Genomic DNA, 22057 nt, shown 5'->3' on the forward strand with positions numbered 1-22057 from the left:
TCTCGACTACATTATGGAATACCTTTTTGGAGAGCATCCCTTCTCTCTTCTGTATTGATATTACAGAAGAGGGCAGTAAGATGTCTCTATAAAATCAAACCCAGAGAATCGTGCAGGAATTTGTTCACCGCCAATAAAATGTTAACAGTCATCTCACTTTTTATCTTGGAGACAGTTTGCCTTATTTATAAACATAAATAGAAGTTCAACTTTGCTTCTACTACTATGCTACTGACAATAGCAATTATACCTTTAGACTTCCCATCTCAACTTCGAATTTAATCAAGGATTCAATATACTATAATGGTTCAATCATTTACCATTAGAAATGAGATCTGCAAATTTAAGCAATATTCATTTTAAAAAGGCGGTGAAGAACCTACTTGTTGATAGACCCTATTATAGTTTGGAAGAGTATTTTAGCGGATTCTTTTAACATTATATCAGCAATTTATTCTTTGTACTATCACTGTATACATGGTGGTATTTTATCTATACATTTTTAGAACTTTTTTTATATTTACATTCATACATTTTTGGAACTCTTTTATATCTACATTTATACTTTTTTAGTACATTTTTTATATGAACAATGTATTTCTTGTACTTTGTCAATAAGATGCAAATCTTCGGACAATAAAGTATATTTTGATTTTATTTGATTGATTTGATTTGAAAACTCAACTCAGAATTCATCATTGCTGTAGTATGCTTCAGTTAAAAGCAACTATTTTACTGATTTTTTCAAATTCCCTTAAATTTTTCATTCCACTTTATAATTGATTATAATTTTTTTGCTCCTAACATTATGGAATTTTTATGAAAGTTTTTTTGTCAGTAAAACTAGTAGTACGTCATTTTTTTATCAAGTGTTATGAAATTTGTCATTAGCCTGCATTGCAAGATAGTTTTTGTGCAACAAACAGTTTATAAAATAAACTGAAAACAGTTAAAATACGGTGATTGATAAACAAAGGTTTATAATGGTTTTGAGTTTACACAACCACCTTCTCTGAAAAAACTGAGTTCATCAGTTATTTTTTGCAAAAAAACCTCAGAATTCAATACCATACCTAAGGTGAGACAAGAGCATAGCAAGTACTTCTTTTCCATAGAGAATCCAAGATCATTCGTTACTACTGGAACTTCTCAGCATCAAAATAATAACTGCTCATTTAGCATAATCGATATTGAAACCAAGAAATTTTGTATTCGATTTAGTAATAATGATTTGGAATTATACTAAATACATGCTAATTATAAAGGAAAATAATATTACACTATATATTTCAATTTTGAACTTGCTATAGTATATTGGCTGAAGGTCTTCGGTTGATGGCCCTTTGGTATTCACAAATAATTGACATTTATTTCAGTTTTCAAATAAGGGTTCATGTAAATGTAATTTAAAATTACTGTACTGTGGTCATTTATATTGCTAAGATATGTTAACTGACCTGAGGCAAAATTGGTATCAACAATTTAATATAGTTAGTTTTCTGTTTCACTGACAACACAAAAATATCTATAGTCATGCCAAAATTATATTTTCTTTTTTATGAAAACTGTAGTACTTTGCAGTTTAAAAGTTAAGACCTTTAGATCATATGTTACTTTGAGTGGGGTGTCAAGTGGTATCATTTTATAAATAAATATTGTCGTTTTTCGACATTTTTCTTGAAAAATCGTAAGGAAAAAATGAATTTATCCGCCATTTCTTTCAACCAGAATGTATAGACTATTATTGTCTAGAAGGAAAACAGCAAATTCAAAATATACCTTATTGAAAAACTTAGAATAAGTGAGAGAAACTCTCACATATTGCTTTATTTGGAGTTTAATGATTTGTGACCTTCAAGATTCCAAAGATTAACGAGGTCTTACCTTCTATCGAGCATTCAATAGTATACCTGAAGGTTCTTAAAACATTTCTTCACATAAATGAAGATCTTATGAATGTCTATAAGGGTCCAACGATCAACTGGGACTTATTTATATGTGATCAATATAAACAGGATCAGTTTGGGATAGGAGGTCAGGTTAAATTGGGTTCAAAGTCGAAATTCACGAGTTAAATGTCGGAACAATATAATTCCGAATTTGAAGACTAAATTGTCGAGTTATTCAATTGAAGAAAAATATTGAATCTAAATTTGAATTTCAACATAAACTTTTCACAAATTTGTATCAATTCTTTGAGGTTTTTATTTCGGTTTGTATCTGAAAGCAACTTCTGTGCATCATTTACGCAGGTTTGTAAATAGTTTTTATTGATATATTTAGTATTTTTCCTTCCTTTCTTCTGAAGTTCCCGGCTCTTTTATTCAGTCATGGAGAAATAGAGTTCCAAAAAGGTTTTTTCCAAAAACTAATCTCTTCTAGAAATTTTTTATTATCAATAAAAATTTGATTATGTTGATGAAAGGAAACTCAAAAAGTGTCAAAATCTGATCACAAGGACTTTCAACAGGAGTCTACAGGTTTCTAATCCTACAGTTCCTAAAGTATACTATTATGGTCTACCAGATCTCGCAAGTTGGAGCAACCAATTGCATTCGCCATAAGTTCCCCCGCTTATAAAATTGCTAAATGTCTAACCAAAAATGTTGATTCACCTGAATTCATAGACTTGGATACGACATGGAGATTATATATTTGCGATTTTTCACACAAAAAATCTAAGATAGAGTTTATCCCTGTTATAAACGATATATTTACATATGAAGAAACAACGAGAAGTTATCTTTCTTGAATGTTTGGGCGATTAGAAATTACCATGGCCTAGAATTTGCTATCTGTAGGAAAAATACCAGTGCTTTAAAATATATAGCTCACCATTGTCCAGAACATAAAATAACGCGACTAAACATAGGCTTGTTCTGTTCACCTTGACTAAACGTATATACGATATTGAGAATTACTGTTATCAGAGACACAGCTGAAAGCAACTGGTAGATATCCTCCAAACATAGTAGATAAGTTGATTAGGGAACGTAAATCTTCAACTTTTCGAAAATATAGTTCATTGTCCTTGGTTCATACTTCATTGTCCTTCCGTATGAATCAAGATACACTAACAGATTAGATCGATTGTTTAAAAAGTTAACCGTAAAATTAGCCTTGAAATCTTCTTGCTCACTACATCAAATGTTACGTAACTCTAAATATAAAATGTTGGAAAACGAAAAGTCGGGGATATATGAAATAAGCTGTGACGACTGTTACAAAAATTACATCGGTTAGACAAAGCGAGCTATTGAAACTCGTTTCAAAGAACACGTAGCAAGAATCCAATTTCGGGGAGCAGAAATAGATTTAAGGATGTTTTCGGAAGTTTGGAAACAGCAATGTGTGACACAAGAACTATGAACAGTGACAAAGGTCCCATTCGAAACAGTCCATTGTTTATTTTCATATGAATCGCTATGTTAAAATTAGCAGAAATTTTCACGAAAAAATGTTCCGCGAATTTCTACCCGAGATCATTGATGAGTGTCTGAAAGTGAACCCTGTTAGATATAAATAGGGAGCAGTTTTGAAGTTACGAATTAGTGTTATTCATCTCTCGAAGACGCCTAGTTCGTTGATGAAACGCGTGTCGAGAAGAGTGTTTGTTGCAGGTCTGGTGTTTGGAAACAGTACTTGTTTTGATTTATTCTTCACCAGAGGTTCCAGTTCTACCTTTCATTCCTGTATTGAATGTTGATGTCGGGGGGGGGGGGGGAGTAATTACCCTCATACATGCATTATTTTCCATATTTCTCTTTTTAGATGATGGTTGAGTAAAATAATTTCAACCTTTCAGGGACCGTACAAAATGTACTTATTATATTGATTGACGAACTGATCTATTGATTATTGGAACTTGTAGTGTAGTAGTAAATAAATTAGCATCAATGAGTGGTAAAGAGACTTTTATGCATTTATTAGATATATCTTAATTGTTGTACGCTGTACCGACTCATTTAATGAATTAATAAAATCACTTTTTTCTATGCCTGGCGTCATTACTAATATATTTATCACCCACATAGATACATAATCTAGTAAACGAGTGAACAAAATTCACAAAGTTATTGTTTAGCAGGCTCGTTACTCAATTTCTATTCAACGAAATTTGTTTTAGACTCCACTATCAATGAAGTGACGTAACTGATGAATAACTGGTTATAAGCTGAAAGCCCACGTGATCGCGCACCAATAACCGTGGACAGCTTCCTCGATTTTTACCTACCCGCCCACGGTTTCCTATCTCGCACAGCGGCAACAGTGTCCTGTCATTCTGTGTTGCTTCAGCTAGGTGCATGCATGGTTAGTCGAGTGTTGTGTTGTTGTATTTGCATTTAATTCTGATAGATATGTACTATCTTTTAATCGTTTCCTCGTGCAAGTGTAGTTTTTTGCAGTGATTTATTCGCGTTTCCTGGAACATTCCGATTCAAGATGCCGACTACCCCGGAATGCGATTATGACATTTTGTCGAACGAAGGGTTGCTGTCGCTTCTGAGAAATGAATCCAAGAATATTGTTATTTTAGACTGCCGCAGTTCAAATGAATACGGAGAATCACACATTCGGGATGCTGTTAATTTTTCTATACCATCTATTATGTTGCGTAGGCTGGCCGCTGGGAAGATTGATCTAGCATCAACTATAAAGTGTAGAGAGTTGAAAACGAAAGTTTGCAACACCTACAAGGATAATTTGTTCGTACTTTACAATGACCTATCTGCGATTCAACATTATCAGAGTGATTCCGTTCTGACTGTTTTGTTGAGAAGACTCACGCAAGATGGTTGCCGTGTTTCATGTTTGGAAGGTTAGTATGCACTATGTTTATGTTTACAAACGTGAGCGTCAAGTCAATTCAATGTTATTTAATTGCTTTCCAACAAAAGGCGTGGCGCCTTGTTCGCGAATCCTCAGTCGTTTTTTATATCGGATCCACAGGTTACCCCGATTTCGTTAGGATAGATCAACCAGAATCTAACGCCGAACTTCCGAATGAAGCGAAAAGTGAATGCTCGTTCGCTCCTGTTGTTCGTTCATTCATTGAAATTCGTTTCTGTATCAATCATGTCCTAAAATGTATGGTTCTATGAATTAGTCACCTTTCATTCATTATCAGAGCCAATTCTTAGGCAGTGGCGTTCTAGTTAGTTCGGAAATGTATTGTTGTTTCATGAATTATAATTGTTTTTCTGTAAAAAAAAACGAAAAATAATTGAAAAGAAACCTGGTGAAAGCTTACATTTTGAATAATTTGTTATTTGAGTTTATTTCCAAAACAGATGGTACATATCTTTACAAATTGAAAGAAAAAGTAGCATCAAACGAAAATTCAACATTTTTTTATTATACAGGGCGTTTTAGAATAAGATGCTGATTCTTAAGGTTGTAAATCCTCAGGGGACTTTAAGAATACTCTTGATCCCGTTATTCAATTTCAATGTAATTTTGAAATAATGTACATTCTTTTACTGAACAATTGATTTTTTTAACTAATAAATTAACTGGTACATAAAAATTGTTTTTTACGCAAAATCACATGTAGGGCGAGAAAAATCAAATTCACCCTTAAATGAATAGGGATTATAAACTAGTTTTCATTTTGAGGAAAATCAGTGGCGTGTATGATATTTTTCTAAAAATATTTTGTGCACATTCCTGTGCGGTTGCCAGTTATTAAAACAGTCGAAAAAAATATTCATCAAAATATGGCTCTGGTAATACTTGTTTGAACATATCTAGAATGTTATCAGAGTTATGATGATAATATTTTAACACCTTGTAGCTCAAAAGTTATGAGATTTAGAACATACGTTTATGTGAATTTTTCTTCTTTAAATCAACTAAGGATTTTTATTGGAACATGCTTCTTAATTTTTAGTAATACTTCAGCAGACTGGCTCGCCCGGTCATTGGTGCAGGTAAAAATGACACCTTTTTTCACGCTTGTATGCTGTGAACCTTCATTTGTATTTTTGGCTTTTTTATGGAATACAAAACTTTTGATTTCACCAAAATAGTGAGAATCATACGTTCATACACCCCACTAGAGTTCTTACTATTTATTGGTAATGAGTAAGAGTTTATGAATGAAAATTCGTTTTTGTTTCGAAGGATGTTTTATTTTATATTAACACTAATCACACACTCAGGGTTTTATTCATTTATTTTTTGCAACATTATTTTTAAGTTATATTTTGCACATTGTTAAGATGAAATGCTTCGTCTCATTTCAGCATATACTATACTGTGAATGGTCATTCTTATTTTAAGTAACACAAAAATTTGAAAATATGTCAAACACTTTATTTATTAGCTTTGCTGATCTAAGATTATGAAAGAACACAGAAAAACTCACGGTTGTGACTACTGAGCCATTGCTGTGACGATAGTAATACATGGCCATTTAAAGTATATGAATTTGATGATTATGTATAAAATCAGCTGATAATGTGAATGTTTATGCAATTGATAATGGGAATAACAGCTTCGAAAAAATTGAATCGTGCTAAAAGTGAGCCTGTTACATTTTGAAAATTTCGATTTTTGATGGCTGTAGCTTACAAAGTCATTATTTGTTTGGAACCAAGTCGTAAACATTGTGTATCGGATATGTAGTGCGGAAGTAAAGCTTAAATTATTTCGTTTCTTGCATATTCATGAAAAAATACTCATATAGGCCAATTTTCAATTTTAATTGAGCGTATTTTGGCAAACAGTTTCGTTATGAAGGGCAGTACTCGTACATATTCGAGCAATGGCGTAAGGACATTGTTTTTAACTGCAAGTATACCTCATAGGTCTGTTCAAAAATCTGTTCAAAATCTGTTTAAAATCTGTTTTTCCGTTAACCAGCTATGGCACCCCTACGAACGACAACCCTCTGAGGGTTGTCGTTGTACGAGCTAAGGACTAACGAGGTCTCAACTTATAACGTATGATTCCTAACACGGCTTGGACGATAGCAAATGAAAATCGATCGTTCAACCTGGGGCTTGAACCACCGACCAACACGGTCGATTTGAGTGAGTGAACATCCACGCATCCACGTCGAACCAACCGGCTACCGACCGACTAGGTCGGTATATTATTAATGTAATGTACGTTAAATACTTTTGAAAAATGTAACGCTTTCGAAAATAAATATAGAAAAATAGAAACAACCTCATATTGGTGGATACAGAATTGAAAACCTCTTCAAATCTTACGCGCCCTCGTTGTGTTTAAATGCGGGAGTAATTTTAAGAAAAAACTTTATAGAAACGTAACTTGGAACTGCATATTATGTAAGTTTTGAGAAAAATGTCTTTTTTATTGTAATTTTTGTATGATCTGGAATATTTTTGTGAAATATAGAAGCAGAAGATATGTTTTGCTGCACGATATAATTTTTGAATTGTTACTAGTAGCACTTCTTGCATATCACAAAACTCCTTGGGTTTATCCTTTAGACGGATGTAATTCTACATTTTTTAAAATTTTCCAAAACGACTTTCTTGTTGTTTTATACAATGTATGAAAACTCTCGAGGAAACTTTTGTATAGCGAAACACGTTTTGTCAACTGCCTAGTGAAAATCTCACAGCAAAGTTACACTGGAATAAGTTATGCATTTTCATCAAGTATCGGCTAATTTCGAAATACATTATTTTGATTCTGCTGTGGAAAAAGTGTTTTTAATAGCTTTGTACTTATATAGTATTTAATAATTTGAAGACGACACAATGAGTGTTCAAGTAACACTTTATTGTGAGATTTTTACTGAACAGTTTATAAAACCGTAACCGTGTTTCACTATTCGATAGCTTCCTCAGGCATGTTCGTACTAACTGAATTCTACTTAATTCCATTAATAATTAGGTAGAATTAAGTCAAGGTGAGCTTCGCCTGAGAAAGCTATTGTATAGTGAAACACGTGTTACAGTTTTGTAAACTTTTTCAGTTCTGTGAAAGTCTCACAATAAAGCGTTATGAATTTTCATCAAGTGTTCGGTCGATTCTATCACATATCGTAGGAAACGGAAAGGAGGAATTTCATGCACGATCATATGAAAGGAACTCTAGCCCACATATTTTCGTGTACTATGCACGAGGAAATGGCATTCCATCGCATATCACGATTCCAAAAATCCGATTGTCGGTCGGAGCTGCCGTATCAATCCGGTCTCGTTTTGTTGGTGATGTTTCGAGAGTGTTTCTAGGAATTCCAGAAGTGGCCTCCGCTCTGTGAACAAGCAAGTTTCTTGGAACTTCTCGGATTATTTATTGTCCTTTCTATTCGGTATTCATGACAACACCTACTTACACCGTAGGCGACTGCTCTCCGAGAATTTATTATGGCGATGTGCGTTTCTTATATTATACCTACATAACATTTCGTTGGGGGCTTTAAAAATATTCGTAAAGTAATTTTCATTTCCTCCACGAAAACTTTTTCACGGTGTTCTATTCATACCCATGTACTTATTGTTTTTTTTTTTTTTCAAAAAGATAAATGTCTTCGAACCGGATATAATAATCAGGCCAGACAATTTCGCTTTCTGCTTCGATACGTTTGTTGGGGGTTAAAATGGACACCAATATGTCTTGGCACGATCATGTCGCTGGAATTGCAAAGGCTGCTTCTCAAAAGCTTGGAACACTGTTCCGAACTAGAAAACTGTACACACCTCAGCAACTTTTGGTGCTTCATAAAGCTCAAATCAGACCTTCTTCGTAGTATTGTTGCCCGATTTCTATTGTGGGTTCTACTGTCTTCATTCCAAATAATATAAAAATAAGGCAAAGGAATGCGAGTGTGTCCGGATACGTTCGAAAACATTTTCGGCGAGGTTCTGTATGTTTTTCCCGGCCGATTCCAGGCAGTGGAGGCATACAGGATGATTAGGATGTTCTTGATTAGAAGCAGTTTTGCTTAGAGGCCCATATTACAACTGCGTTCTATGATGGGATAGAGGTTTTATCAAGCGGCTTTCGCCAGCCCTTGCCTCTTCTGGATATGGGACCTTAACGTTAGTTTCCTGTCGAGGGTGACTCCTAGGTATCTTGCTTCGCTGGTCCACGGAATATCATGTCTACTAAAGACGACGTGTCCTGTCGGGGGAACAGAATCGCATGACTCTTGTCAGGGTTGATATACTGATCTTCCAGAGGTTGGCCCAGTCCTCTAATCTGTCCACTCGCTGTGGCAGGTATCTAGTAACTTGCAAGTAGAGCTGTGTCTTCCGCGTAGAGTGTCAAGTTGTTGAAGTTATTTTCTGACTTGGGCAAGTCTGCTGTGTACACCGAGAAGAGGTGCGCGGAAAGAACTGCGCCTTGTGGGACTCCCGTTTTCTGGAGTCGCCTGTTGGAGGGTTTATGTCCTAGTGTGCATCTGCATCGTTGCAGATGCAGATGCACGAAAAGAGTGGATCAGTCTTACCATTGGTCTCCTGTAGCCAAAATTTGTCATTTTGCCTACCTTCAGGACTTGAAGCTCTGTGGAGTGTTCTGATCTGATCTGTTCATCCGGTAGGATTCCCAGTTTGTTGGTCTCGTCCTCGAGTCTATTCAGTATGACTCGTTCTGCCACTGATGAGCTGGTGGATAAAAGCTGTATTTATGAGTGGTTGAAGGTAGGGGCTCTTTTGAACAATCACGCCGGTTGTTCGGCCGATCCTATTTGCTCAGACAGTCCGGATATTCTGGTCGTACTGGGGTTTCGCAAAGCTGGTGTCCAAATTCTTCTGTTGAAATTGTTGTTATGTTGTTTTTAATACCATTCAAAAGAGTAATACATAGAAAACTTTTTTGGCTTTTCACTTTTCCATTGTTAAACAAAAAATATGGGTAACTTAAAAAAAATGAAGGGAAAAATAACTACATTAAAAACTCTTTTTAGAGATATGAAGTGCATACACAGACGTTTTTTGTGTCATTGATTTGGTGTCATAGATTACTATTTCCATAGATTTTTATCCCATACACATACACAATTTTAGGAAAAACGAGCATTTTCCTTGTTCCGCCACTGGTATAAAAGTATATCTGGCGCTGCTTGTTTACTGTAATCGGATAACTCAATTTTCTGTGAACGATGAATGAACTTTCTATAACTGATTGTCTCAATCTGATCATCCGTGAAAATATAATCAGTGACCTTGTTGTTATACGAACGAATGAATTACTCATTCATCTTTCCAAAGTTCATTGATTGTAAACGCCTAAATATGAATATGATCCAAACTGTTTGATGAACACAAAAGGTTGTTTCGTAGAAAATTTCCTGGTAGCAGAACATATTTATATGCCTAAATTATTTTCTGGCATAGTGTATATCAACTTGTTCATGAAGATGACTCCCGTAATTACCGGCGCCATTTAATGGTTTAATAGGTACGAAATTGGAAATTAGAAAAAACCATATAGATATCCAAGCTAGTATTTTTAATAACGAACCCAGGTCAAGAATTTTAATTGGAATCTTGTATATTTTCTTTGACTATCGGATGTAAAATTATCTTTTCTAAATTACCTTTAACACATGTTGCCATTTCTTTACAAAATGACGGCGTAGGAGCCATTATCTTCAAATTCAATACGGCGGTACTATGACTTCATCTGTAAAATTGTCTTCAAACAATCCGATGTAGAAAGAATCAAACGAGGAATGAAAATTCAAAAACTTGAATTTTTCACTAATTGAATGCCATTTTTTAATTTATTCATCACGAAATTCTTAATGGAAAGGTATATTTTGACATCGAAGATACTGTTAGTTTTTCTGTGCCAGTGAAAAAGGTGGTGGAAGTTTGAAAGCTGATCTGAATGATTGTGAGTATAACTACTTACTCATTTGTTTACTAGCACAGAATAATGAATAACATAGTATCTTCTACAGTTTTTGTAGTAAATAAGGTCAAATTTCAAAAAATACCACTTCCTACTTGAGATTTTCGAGATAAAAGAAGTAAACATTTTTTTAAAAACTATCTACTTGGTTTGTGCAAGTAAGCAAACTTCGTCGTTTGTTTCTCCCCACATCAAGTTGTTTGACAATGTTTCCATCGATGGAGTCATAGTGCTGCCATATTGAATTTAGAAAAAGTGACTTCTGCGCCACCATTTTCAATGGAAATGGCCACATGTGTTCTATCGTTAAAAAGAAAATTTTGTATTCGATCAAATGATCAATAAGAATATACAGGGTTCTGTTTGAAATTCTTGACATGAGTTCGTTTTCGGTTAACCATGTATAGATTTTCAAATGTTTTATAATTAAAAATATCGGCTTTGATGAATTATACCTTCATTTCGAGTTTAAAATTTTTTACCTGGTAAACAACTGAATGACACGGTGTACAATGATTTCGTTATCACCCGTTATAAGGGCCGGAAGATTCACCTTGAAACAAGTTCTTGAATAGTCCAGAACATTCGAGAGTATTCGGTAGAATTCCTGAACATTTCGGAATATTCTGGAAAGTTGTCGAATAGTTCGAGAATAGTCTAGAATGTTCAGGAAAATCCCGGAATATTCCAGATCATTGCGTTACGATCAAGGGAGTTAGTTATATGATAATTGTGATAGCACTCTATCCCTCCCCCCATCCGTGAAGAAGGTTTCCGTTTTCACCCAAAGGTCGAGCTTTTGAAGATATGAGGGCTGGAAGTTTAGTCTTCTTCTAGAAAACTTCAGAACAGTGCAGAACATTCGAGAGTGTTCGGAAGCACATCGGAAATAATCTGGAACGTTCGAGATCATCCCAGATCATTGTGGAAAGTTCAAGGGACTTAAATATTGGGCAGCCCTTTTTCGCTCACCCATGGAAAGGTCCCGTTTTTACCTGAAAGGCGTGCTTTTGAAGATATGAGGGCTAGAATGTTTGGGAATAATTTGGAACGTTCGGCAACATCCCAGATCATTGTGGAAAGGTCAAGGGAGTTGAATATTGGGGGCCCTTTATCGCTCACCCTTGGAAAAGGTTCCCATTTCTACCTGAAAGGCGTGCTTTTGAAGATATAGGGGATAGACTGTTTGGGAATAATCTGGAACGTTCGGGAACATCCCAGATCATTGTGGAAAGTTCGAGGGAGTTGAATATTGAGTAGCCCTTTATCGCTCACCCATGAAAGAGATTCCCTCTTTTACCTGAAAGGCGTGCTTTTAGATATAAGGGGTAGAATGTTTGGGAATAATCTGAAACGTTCGGGAATAATCTGAAACGTTCGGGAACATTCCAGATCATTGTGTTGAGGTCAAGGGAGTTAAATATTGGGCAGTCCTTTATCGCTCACCCATAGAAAAGGTTCCCGTTTCTACCTGAAAGGCGTGCTTTTGAAGATATAAGGGCTAGAATGTTTGGGAATAGTCTGGAACGTTCAGGAACATACCGCAACATCTCAAGTCATTGCGGAACATTCCAGAACAGTATCGAATGTTGTGGAATGTTCTGGAACAATGTGGACCATTTGAAACCTTTATTGTATACGTGGTGCCACCCATAAATGTGTAGAGGTGTTCTACTTTTTATTAATTGAATATCTGTCAAAGAGGTTTTTCCAACTATGTTAAGATAAATATCAATCAATAATTTCTCTTTTTTTATAGACAACATTTATGAAATACGACAAGTTTCTACACCTGAACAAAGTTCTATATTACTATTAATATTTTTTCAGAGTATGAAAGATGAAAAAACCCAAAGTGGTTAGTGAAATACAGAAAAAACAATTACAGTCATTACCAGAAATATATTTCAACATCATTCCAAACCAAAATAATGAGTCACTAGTTTCGATACTCGACAACAGATGATCTCAATGAACACATGCTGTCTTTCAGCTGTTATTTGTCCAGATTTTTATTTTCATTGTGTTAAAGTGAAACAAAAAGACATCTGTACATCATAGTTTATTTAGCTTAATTTGTTTCAATTTCCGTATTATAATGTAATATTAGATATTTTTCACGTTGCCACGTAAAAGAAGAAGAAACTGGCGTATTATTTTTACTGCGACATTTATAGAAGTTTGATAGTTTGTACTGGAACCTCTGGCGTGAAATAGATCTATTGAAAACACTTTCCCAACACCATAAAATAAAAAGTACGGCGAAACGAGCGTCGAGAAACCGTGATTTTTATCCTACGGAAGAAACGACTTCAGTTGGGTTACCAGAAGTACCCTGCAATTAAATTATTTAATAAGCTAATAGAAATATCTTCCAACAGTAGAATTTTAAGGGTGTTGTTATATTTTATCAAATCAGCGACCCAAGTCTCATTAAGAATCGTACGTTAAAAGGTAATACCTCGTTAATTATTAGCTCGCACAAGTTTCGACTTCTGAGGGTTGTTATTCGCAGAGGGGCGGCAGTTGGAAAAAATATTTTGAACAGATTTTGATTACATTCAGTACATCTGCCGGACTGAGTCATGGCCGGTAAGAACCTCCCCCCTCTCAATGCAATAAGTATGTTCAACGATTTCTCCCACCGGCCATGACTCAGTCCAGTGGCTCTACAATACTAGCATCTGCGACCACCATGTATTTCAATTATCGAATTGCGTTTTCCTCTCCGAGTTTGGAGCCGTTTCCAGGTAAGGGATAGCCTCGTTTCCGGTTGGAGTAGTAATAATAATTATATCCGCCATCATAACAATAGAAACTCTTTTTTCGATGCTATCCTTCGTAAAGGATATCCTCTTTACGCGACAATTATTTTTATTGTAGAGTATCAACACAATGCTTGATATGGTTCTTTTGTTACTATTAACGTTTAGTGTACGAGATGTGCAACCTTGATTGTTTTCTTTTTTGGGATGTTATGGGCGACATGCTAGACGGATTTTACCTCTCTTGAAGATGGAGAATATTTGTTAAATGTATCGCTTATGAAGGGCCGTTGGTTGAACTCGATAAAAAACTTTATTTATGAATTAGGTTCGTGTGGAGTCGAACTATGAAAATTGTCAGTTACCCTCAATTTAAAAAAATGACAGACAACGGTTTGTCCACAGTCTGGTTGAAGATACGACATTATTGCAATTAACAAAGTTGTGGAATTTGTATATTCTTAAGATGCAACTTTTTGAGTTAAATTTCTTTTTTTACTAATGGAAAACCTGCAGTTGTTTTTTCTTTGTAAATACAAAATATAAGACTATATTTTGGTTGATATTTTCTCGGTAAAAGCTCAGCTCTTCCCTTCAATACATTTTTGGATCCGTTTTTGAACTGCTTATACTTAGCCACTTGGTCCTATGGGGTTATGTCCTACCTTTTTTCTACTCGGGGGCTTTGTAATGGAGCTTTGTAATAGACTGCCGCGGAAAAGTATCGGTGATCATTGATATTCGTACATCAAGTCGATTTGTCGATCCCATATATAGCGTCTCAGTAAGGGGAGATGACATTGCCAATACTTGTCTATTTTTTGTTTGTTAATCAAAAGAGAGAAGAGAAGGATTTATAGATGAAAAGCATGCTTTGTTGTTGAAGCGTCTAACTTTTTTAATTAGCGAACATAACTGAAAGAATCAGTAAACGAATACCTATGGCTTCAGTTTGTTTTCAAATTGTAGATATATTCCACAGGGTGTTGAGAATTTTGGGAAATAACACAATATTATTGTAACACCCATTATACAATGGTAATTATTAGTCCAAATCGGACTAAAGGTTTAGCAGATTTGGAAAGTCGAAAACATCCCAAATTTGAGGTGGTGCGATAATGTAGTCAAAATATTATTTAAACAATGCACTTTCGATAAATTATTGAAAAACTGAGTTGTTTCTGGAATTCTTACTTTTTCAAAGCTATTTTTCGGTTTTTCTGGCCGTGGTCTGCAGGTTTTTATGCCTGATGTTTCGTCTACCACTGCGATAGCCATTATCAACGTTTATTTTCAGTTTTGACAATACGTTTTTTTTACACTAGATTGTGGGAGCCTTGATTCAGGCTTATGCTCCTTCGGGGTTAACACTTTCTCTTCGGTTTTATATTTTCATAGATGGGCATGGCTTGATTTCTCATAATTGGATTGCCCGACCTTGTTTGTGTACACACCATTACTTCATCGCCATTGATAATGTCCACCACAGTAGTAGACGAAACGTCACGTATGAAAACCTGCGGACCTCGGACGAAAACCCGAAAAATAGCTTTAACACAGACTTCGGCCGTGAAAGCTTACATTCTTCAAATCTTACGTTACTTTTTCAAGAATGAACTTTACTATATTTTAAATGCTATATCAACATTTTTTGTCGGTTTATGCGCCGTCGTATTCTGTAATTTCTTCCTGACGTGCATGGCTATTATCTTAAGAGGTGGTCGGATGTCCGAGACGGTTATACAAGATGAAAACACCTCTGAAGAAGTTTCAAACTAGACAAAACATACTGATGTAGTAGAATATGGTCGCGAAAACCTAACAGCTTCACATTTCAAATGTTTTGAAACGTGTATGCGTATGTTTTGATTTGTATCGAGTTCAAGATATCGAGTTCAAGATATCATCGTGTCAAATTTAAATCGTCCCAAATCTAACGAGCAACAGAGAAGTAATATTGAGTCGAATTTGGAAATTCTGTATTAATAGGGTTAAATTCAAATACGATGATCTAATTCGGTTTGAATCGGAAAAATCCATAGCGATGAATGATATCTATCCATTCAGTGGATATTTATAGCAATCTTATTTATCCAAGTGCCTGTATCGTAGCGTGAAATCACGATTTGAGAGGCCGAAGTAAGGTCAGGTGTTGATGCACCGGAAGCTGTATTATAGGCGGTACTTCTCGCTGTTCCCATTTCCTGCCGTTGAAACGTTGTGTCGAAGTCTAACTCTCACGGTTTATGTAATCGATGAAGTGCTTGAGCCTGAGATTGTAGAAAGAATGCTGGTAGAGCAGAGTTTTTACTAAGAGGCGACGTCGAGACTATGAAAGTTGTCGAATTCGTCAAATCAAAAGCACAGTTAACTATAACATGCCATCTTAATATCAAATGATTTAAATATTTATGAATATAAATAACGCTAAGAATAACTTTACCCTCTTATTTAGCTACTTGTAATGCACTGTTTGGAACCTTTGGTGGATTAATGGATATTACTGGAGTTTTACCAAGTGATCACCTTCAAGAGAAAGTTTAATCTTCCTCTTGATTCCACTTGGTGATTGAAACACCTGTCGAGGTGTTGAAAATAACGGTTTGGTGTTGGGATAAAAATCTTGTAATATGCTCTTATTTAGCATATAAATTCTTAAACCCGAAGGAAAATACTTGTAGATTAGTGATTCAGGGTTCATTTTTGTGGACTCTCGTTCGTTTGTGATGATACTCATAATAATGCATGTACTTCATTTGCTTATACCCACGGCGCTCCTCTAGGGCGATTTCTTCTTCATCTACAGAGGATTGATTCGCGAACTTGCGCGGTATTTCAATGTTTTTTACCACTTGTGTTCGTAACTAACATTACTACAGTTTCGTCCTATAAGAACATTTTTAAACGAATACGTTTGTATTTCCTTATAGGATGAAACTGCAGTAACGTCAGTTACAAATACAAGTGGTAAAAAACATAGAAAGTTTTATTTCTCATTCTTCATGATGATTTCCTACCACGTAGTAATGGCTACATCCACTAATTTAATCCACAGACTGTTTGCATTACGGCGTCGATCTTCTCGCTGGAGATATTGTAATAACGTTTTGGATATTGCTGACTTTGCTTCTATTGTGGTATAACAATTATTCACAGGCACCATAACAAACCGAACGGCATTTTGTTTACCTTTCAGTTTTTTCAATAGTTATTCCAGACGACGAAGACGAATCCAACATATCAGAAACAATGAAAATCGGTCCAGCCATTTTTGAGTTATAAATGATATGACTAACACGATTTTGTGACTTTCTTTACATAGGAATTAACTACCCCTGAACGTTACATAGTTATCGTAAAATATTCATTACCATAAACTTGGCAAGCTGATTTTTTTTAGATCTTCATTTTATCATGTCAGTGAAAAATTGTATTGACAGCTGATGTTCTGGCTACCAAACGGAAAGACAAGGTGAGTCGTCACTTGAACAAAATATTGAATTTCGGGTATTTTCGAAAAGGTCATTGATGCCTAATGGAAAAATTATTGACGACAGTATGGATCCTTGGAGAATACCAATTTTAATGATAAAGTCCAAGATAGACCCATCGAGAAAGTTGGAAAGCTACGAACAAAGACGATCTGTAAAACTGTAACATCGAAGTTTGAATTAATAAATTCTCATGCTAGGCACATCAGTCAAAAGAATCCATATTGATTATTGAAATATTCCAAATGTTTGAGAGTGAGTTGATGAAGAGTTTTTTTCATGATTTTCGATACGAGTGGTAGGTAGTAAAGCAACCGGTCTATATTTATTGGGAAGATTTTTCTGTTTTTTTTTTATAAGACAAGTTAAAGAGTCTACAGAACACTGATGCTGATTCGTTGGTACAATGCTTAAGTATGACGACACTAGAACCGGAAGCTGTTGAATATGTATATAGTGTAGTAATATCCGGAATTGTGGATTGTAGAGTAGGGTTGGTGATTATTACACACTGATTAATAATCAGTGTGGCGAGGGATACAAAAATAATATATACATCCATGTTCCATAGAATAACTTCAGAAACATAAGGTAGCGAAACGTCAGGTACAGTCTATACGAAGCTAAATACCTAATCTGATAAATTTACTAGTTGATAACATATAAAACCTCCCACATAAAAATAATTATTAGATCTCATATGAGGTTTATGTCGCCCACGCCATACAAAGAAACTGCCGACGTTCGGTAACTATTTAGTTTTAATGCCATTCGAATTGACTTCTACTATATACTATAGTAATTTCATAACATCATTTTCAATATTGATTAGGATAACTTTGTAAAAAAACTGACCTTATATACATTTTACTTATCTAATTAACAAGCATAATACTTTATATTAGGGTTACTCAGAATGCATCTAGGATTCGGTATCTATTATTTAAAAATTAAAAATAATTCGAATATTCTGACTCGGTAATTTTTTTGCGATATATATGAAAAAAAGTAATTGTACGGAGTCGTTAAAATAATAGAGTTCTTCAGTATATAAGTACACCCATCGTTATGGCACTAGTACTGAAAAGTATTAAAAATAACATTGTATTATTTTTAATGAAGATAGCATGAAAAACATATTCTGTGCAACTTTAGGTGTCACAATTTCCTTTACACAAACGACCTCAACACGTTTTTTCACCAGCATATTATTCGTACCAACTTCTCTACAGGTGTCAGAAAGTTTCATGAACTTCATAATATGATATAGAGCACAACTCTAGAGGTTTTAGTCGCATACGTATATATTTCATACACTCAACTTCTGCATCTGACATAATAAAAGCTGTAGCAAATTGAAGCGGTTTTAACAAGCTAATTAGCACAAGGCTATAAGGGCCTATTGCGTTGTACTAATTACCTACATGTAAACAATCATACGTTGACGTTTCTATTATTATAAGACTCGCACATTCGTTTTGTCAGTGTAGTCTTTTCATTTTATCTTGACCGTTACTGTTTTGTAGAGTACCCGATAATTTCAAAAGGTCCGATATTGGACTACAAAGAAAGTCGAAATTTTCAATTGAATAATATTTGTAGTGAATAAAACCTCTTCTCAGTTTTGGAATATTCATAGATTGGACGATAAGTTGAATTGCCATGATGATATTTTCTAGGTTAGGTGCCTCCATATTTTTGATAAAAAATATACAGTGTAGGTCAAAATTCAAAGCTTCCCATTTGAAAGGTAGCATTTCGAATACAGTGATACTTTTGTTTGATTTCTGCTAAATGTGATTGGCGAAAAGTGAACAAGTTGTTCCGAAAACAGTATTTTCACAAAACAATATAATCTACTATATGAAAATAAGTCGGGTTTTCCTTCCTGACGCTATAACTCCAGGACGCACGAACCGATTTCCACGGTTTTGCATTCGTTGGAAAGGTCTCGGGCTCCGTGAGGATTATAGCAAAGAAAATTCAGGAAAAATTCAACAGAAAAGCGGGAAAATCATTTTTCACATACAGCGCCATCTCTGATACATAGCATGTACTACAAACCAATATTTTAAGTAGATGGCGCCGGTGCGTGATACATCGTTTGACAGCTACTCATTGTTCTCTGCTCGGTTAATTTCATGTGACAAACCGGTATTGTGTTCAGTGTGAAATTGTGAAAAAAAAGTAAAAAAAATAAGTTATTCGTTTGCTAACATTTCAATTGGTAACCATCAAATCAATCACGTGTATTGTGCAAATTATTATTCAATTTCAACAGCAGGCATTTGTCTTTAAGGTGGTAAGTTGAACTGTGTAAATTATGTGGATCGTACATTTGAGGTTACATTCACCACTCTGTCAATAGTCCAAAATGCCTAGAGGAAGATGTGCGAACATCGGCCGCCGCACAAGACATGCAAGCCAGCAACAAGTGTATTCACAGAACTTAAGTGAAGAAAGACAAAATATAATAAGAGAAAATGCCCGATTGAGACAACGCCTGAGCACACGAAGATCATTGGCATCATACAATCGCTTGGCATTTCAATATGATCCCACTGCGAACTACAGTGATGATGAAAATTTAGATATTGGACCAATGACGACTGTATGCCGATATTGCAATGCGTTAAAGTTCAAAAGAGAAACGGCTGGATTGTGCTGCGCAAGTGGAAAAGTCAAACTGGATCCATTACTTACACCACCACAGCCACTGAAACCATTATTCGATGGAAGTGATCCTGATTCCAGCCATTTTCTTCAACACATCCTTGAATACAATAACTGCTTTCGCATGACTTCCTTTGTAGCTAATATCATTCGAGAAAGCGGCTTCATGCCGACTTGCAAGGTAAAAGATACAACACACATAACCAATCACTCACACCAACACAATGAATTGCAACATACATATACAACTACATATACACCACATACTACACCATCACACGATCAGAAGTTACACCGTATTCTTCAACAAATGATTGTTTGCAATTACAGATACAAGGACAAATATATCATTTGCATGGTTCAATGGTGCCAAAACCAGATGAACCGCATCAATTTCTGCAAATATATTTCATTTCGTCGATGGTGGATCAGCTGAATGTGCAGTGCAATATACAGGGAACACAACAGTTAAAGAGAGGAATTATTGAACAGTTGCAAGCATTTTTTCACGCTAATAACGCTGTGGTTAATATGTTCAAAACAGCATTGGAACGAATGCCATCGGATACGCACAAATTTGTCATAAGAGCGGATTGTACCCCAACAGGTGAACATCTGCGAAAATTCAATGCACCCACCGTTAATGATGTTGCTGCAATTATTGTTGGCGATCCAACTAAATCGCGAGACATTGTCGTTCAGCGAAGAAGCAATATCATGCATCGTGTAAACGAGACACATCGTTTGTACGATACGTTACAATATCCAATCATTTATTGGCAAGGGCAAGACGGATACGACATCACGTTGAAGATGGTCGATCCAATCACAGGTACAATATTCACACACTAAATTGGTTTCCATTAACAATTCATTTAATTTTGCATTTTCATTACTGTTGTGAAATGAAATAAAATTTTTCCTTTTCAAATATAAAACAAAAAAAAATGTTTCTTCATCTTTTAATCACCAAACGAAATGTTACATAAAACGAAGCCATCTGGTGGCGAAACGGAGTTCGGCGGGTTTGCTAGTTATAAATATAATAAATATAATCATATAATGTGTAATAATTTATTTATAAATATTTGTACACATATCGTTTTAGCTGGGAAGTATATTTCATATGCTACATATGACAAATTTTCGTAAATTTCTGCTATCCTATTGTTATATTCAGTTTATGGTAGTTATATAAACCATTACAAACGCTAGTCATTCATTTTTAACTGATTTTAAGATTTTTAGGTCACCGTCCTTACAAAAAAAACGTATACACTCTCTAAAATGATTCCATGAAAGTTCTGGGGTACTTCTATTTTCATTACCAAGTTGCCATATGAGCATGTAGTTTTCCATACGTCTACCCCCTATATTGTTAAAGATTGTCCACCCCAACTTTTGAGTTGCATCGATAGATTTTGTGAAAAAAATTATTAAGAGAATTGGGTGGTATGGTAATGACATGGAGTACAATTCTGTAAAAATAGTTTCATATTCCAAACCCTTCCGATTATATACGAAGTTAGCGCGGACTTTGTTGTTTCAAATTGTTAGGAATCACACGTTAAAAGGTAAGACCTCTTTAGTCCTTAGCTCGCACAAGTTTCTCAACTTCTGAGAGTTGTCGTTCGTATGGGGGCGACAGCTGATTAACGGAAAAACAGATTTTGAAACAGTTTTTTTTTTAATGGAACATCCTCCTTTTTATTACAGATTTAGATTCTACTGATCTCACACTTTTTACCTATCTTGCAAGGTTTCCGAAATATTTGATATCTGATATGAAAAATTGTCTTTCCAGGACAGTTTATACTATTTCTTTTAGAAACCCTGTATGGAAAATCAACAAATTTGGACTATCAATTGTTTAGTATATACCTTTTCCTAGGAGTCCCAAAAGTCTCCCGCAAATGTACATAGGTGAAAGTTTATGATACGAAATAGATCTAGAATTTTAATTAGATTATAAATCTGCAATAAAATGAAGCTGAATTGCACTCAACGCCATTTCCATAATTTTCCTACTTATAATTTTTGCAATATCTATCGACGCAGTTCCCGAAGAGTTACCCTGAATAATATCTGAGGGAAGTGTTGATATTTTGAATTTGAAAAATTATATTTGAAAAAATACTCGATAAGATCAATAGAAATTATACAAAGAATGTTGTTTTTCAAGAGAATTTAGGAAACGCCAATCAAAAGATGGCGAAACAAGACTCCGCAGAAAAAACAATTGTTAAGAGACACATCTACTACTGGAAATTCTTGGAAAACTTCATTCTC

General features: G+C 35.0%; 1 protein-coding gene across 2 annotated transcripts in view; it reads left to right on the plus strand.

The window, feature by feature from the left end:
• Positions 1 to 4265: 4265 nt before the first annotated feature.
• Mkp3 (Mitogen-activated protein kinase phosphatase 3) overlaps positions 4266 to 22057 on the plus strand; it is a 51264-nt gene continuing 33472 nt past the window's right edge. Inside the window, exon 1 of one of the 2 annotated variants that reach the window (XM_074172564.1) lies at positions 4266 to 4819. In XM_074172564.1, the coding sequence (XP_074028665.1) occupies positions 4444 to 4819 (376 nt within the window). In that variant the 5' untranslated portion in view covers positions 4266 to 4443. Of the gene's footprint in view, positions 4820 to 20173; positions 20601 to 22057 lie in introns of those variants that run through there. The other variant, XM_074172563.1, reaches the window with a different exon arrangement.

The sequence above is a fragment of the Leptinotarsa decemlineata genome, unplaced genomic scaffold (assembly GCF_025532065.1).
Source record: "Leptinotarsa decemlineata unplaced genomic scaffold, Ldec_3_MD MMD2_tig00000133_RagTag_RagTag, whole genome shotgun sequence".
Taxonomy (NCBI): Eukaryota; Metazoa; Arthropoda; class Insecta; order Coleoptera; family Chrysomelidae; genus Leptinotarsa; species Leptinotarsa decemlineata.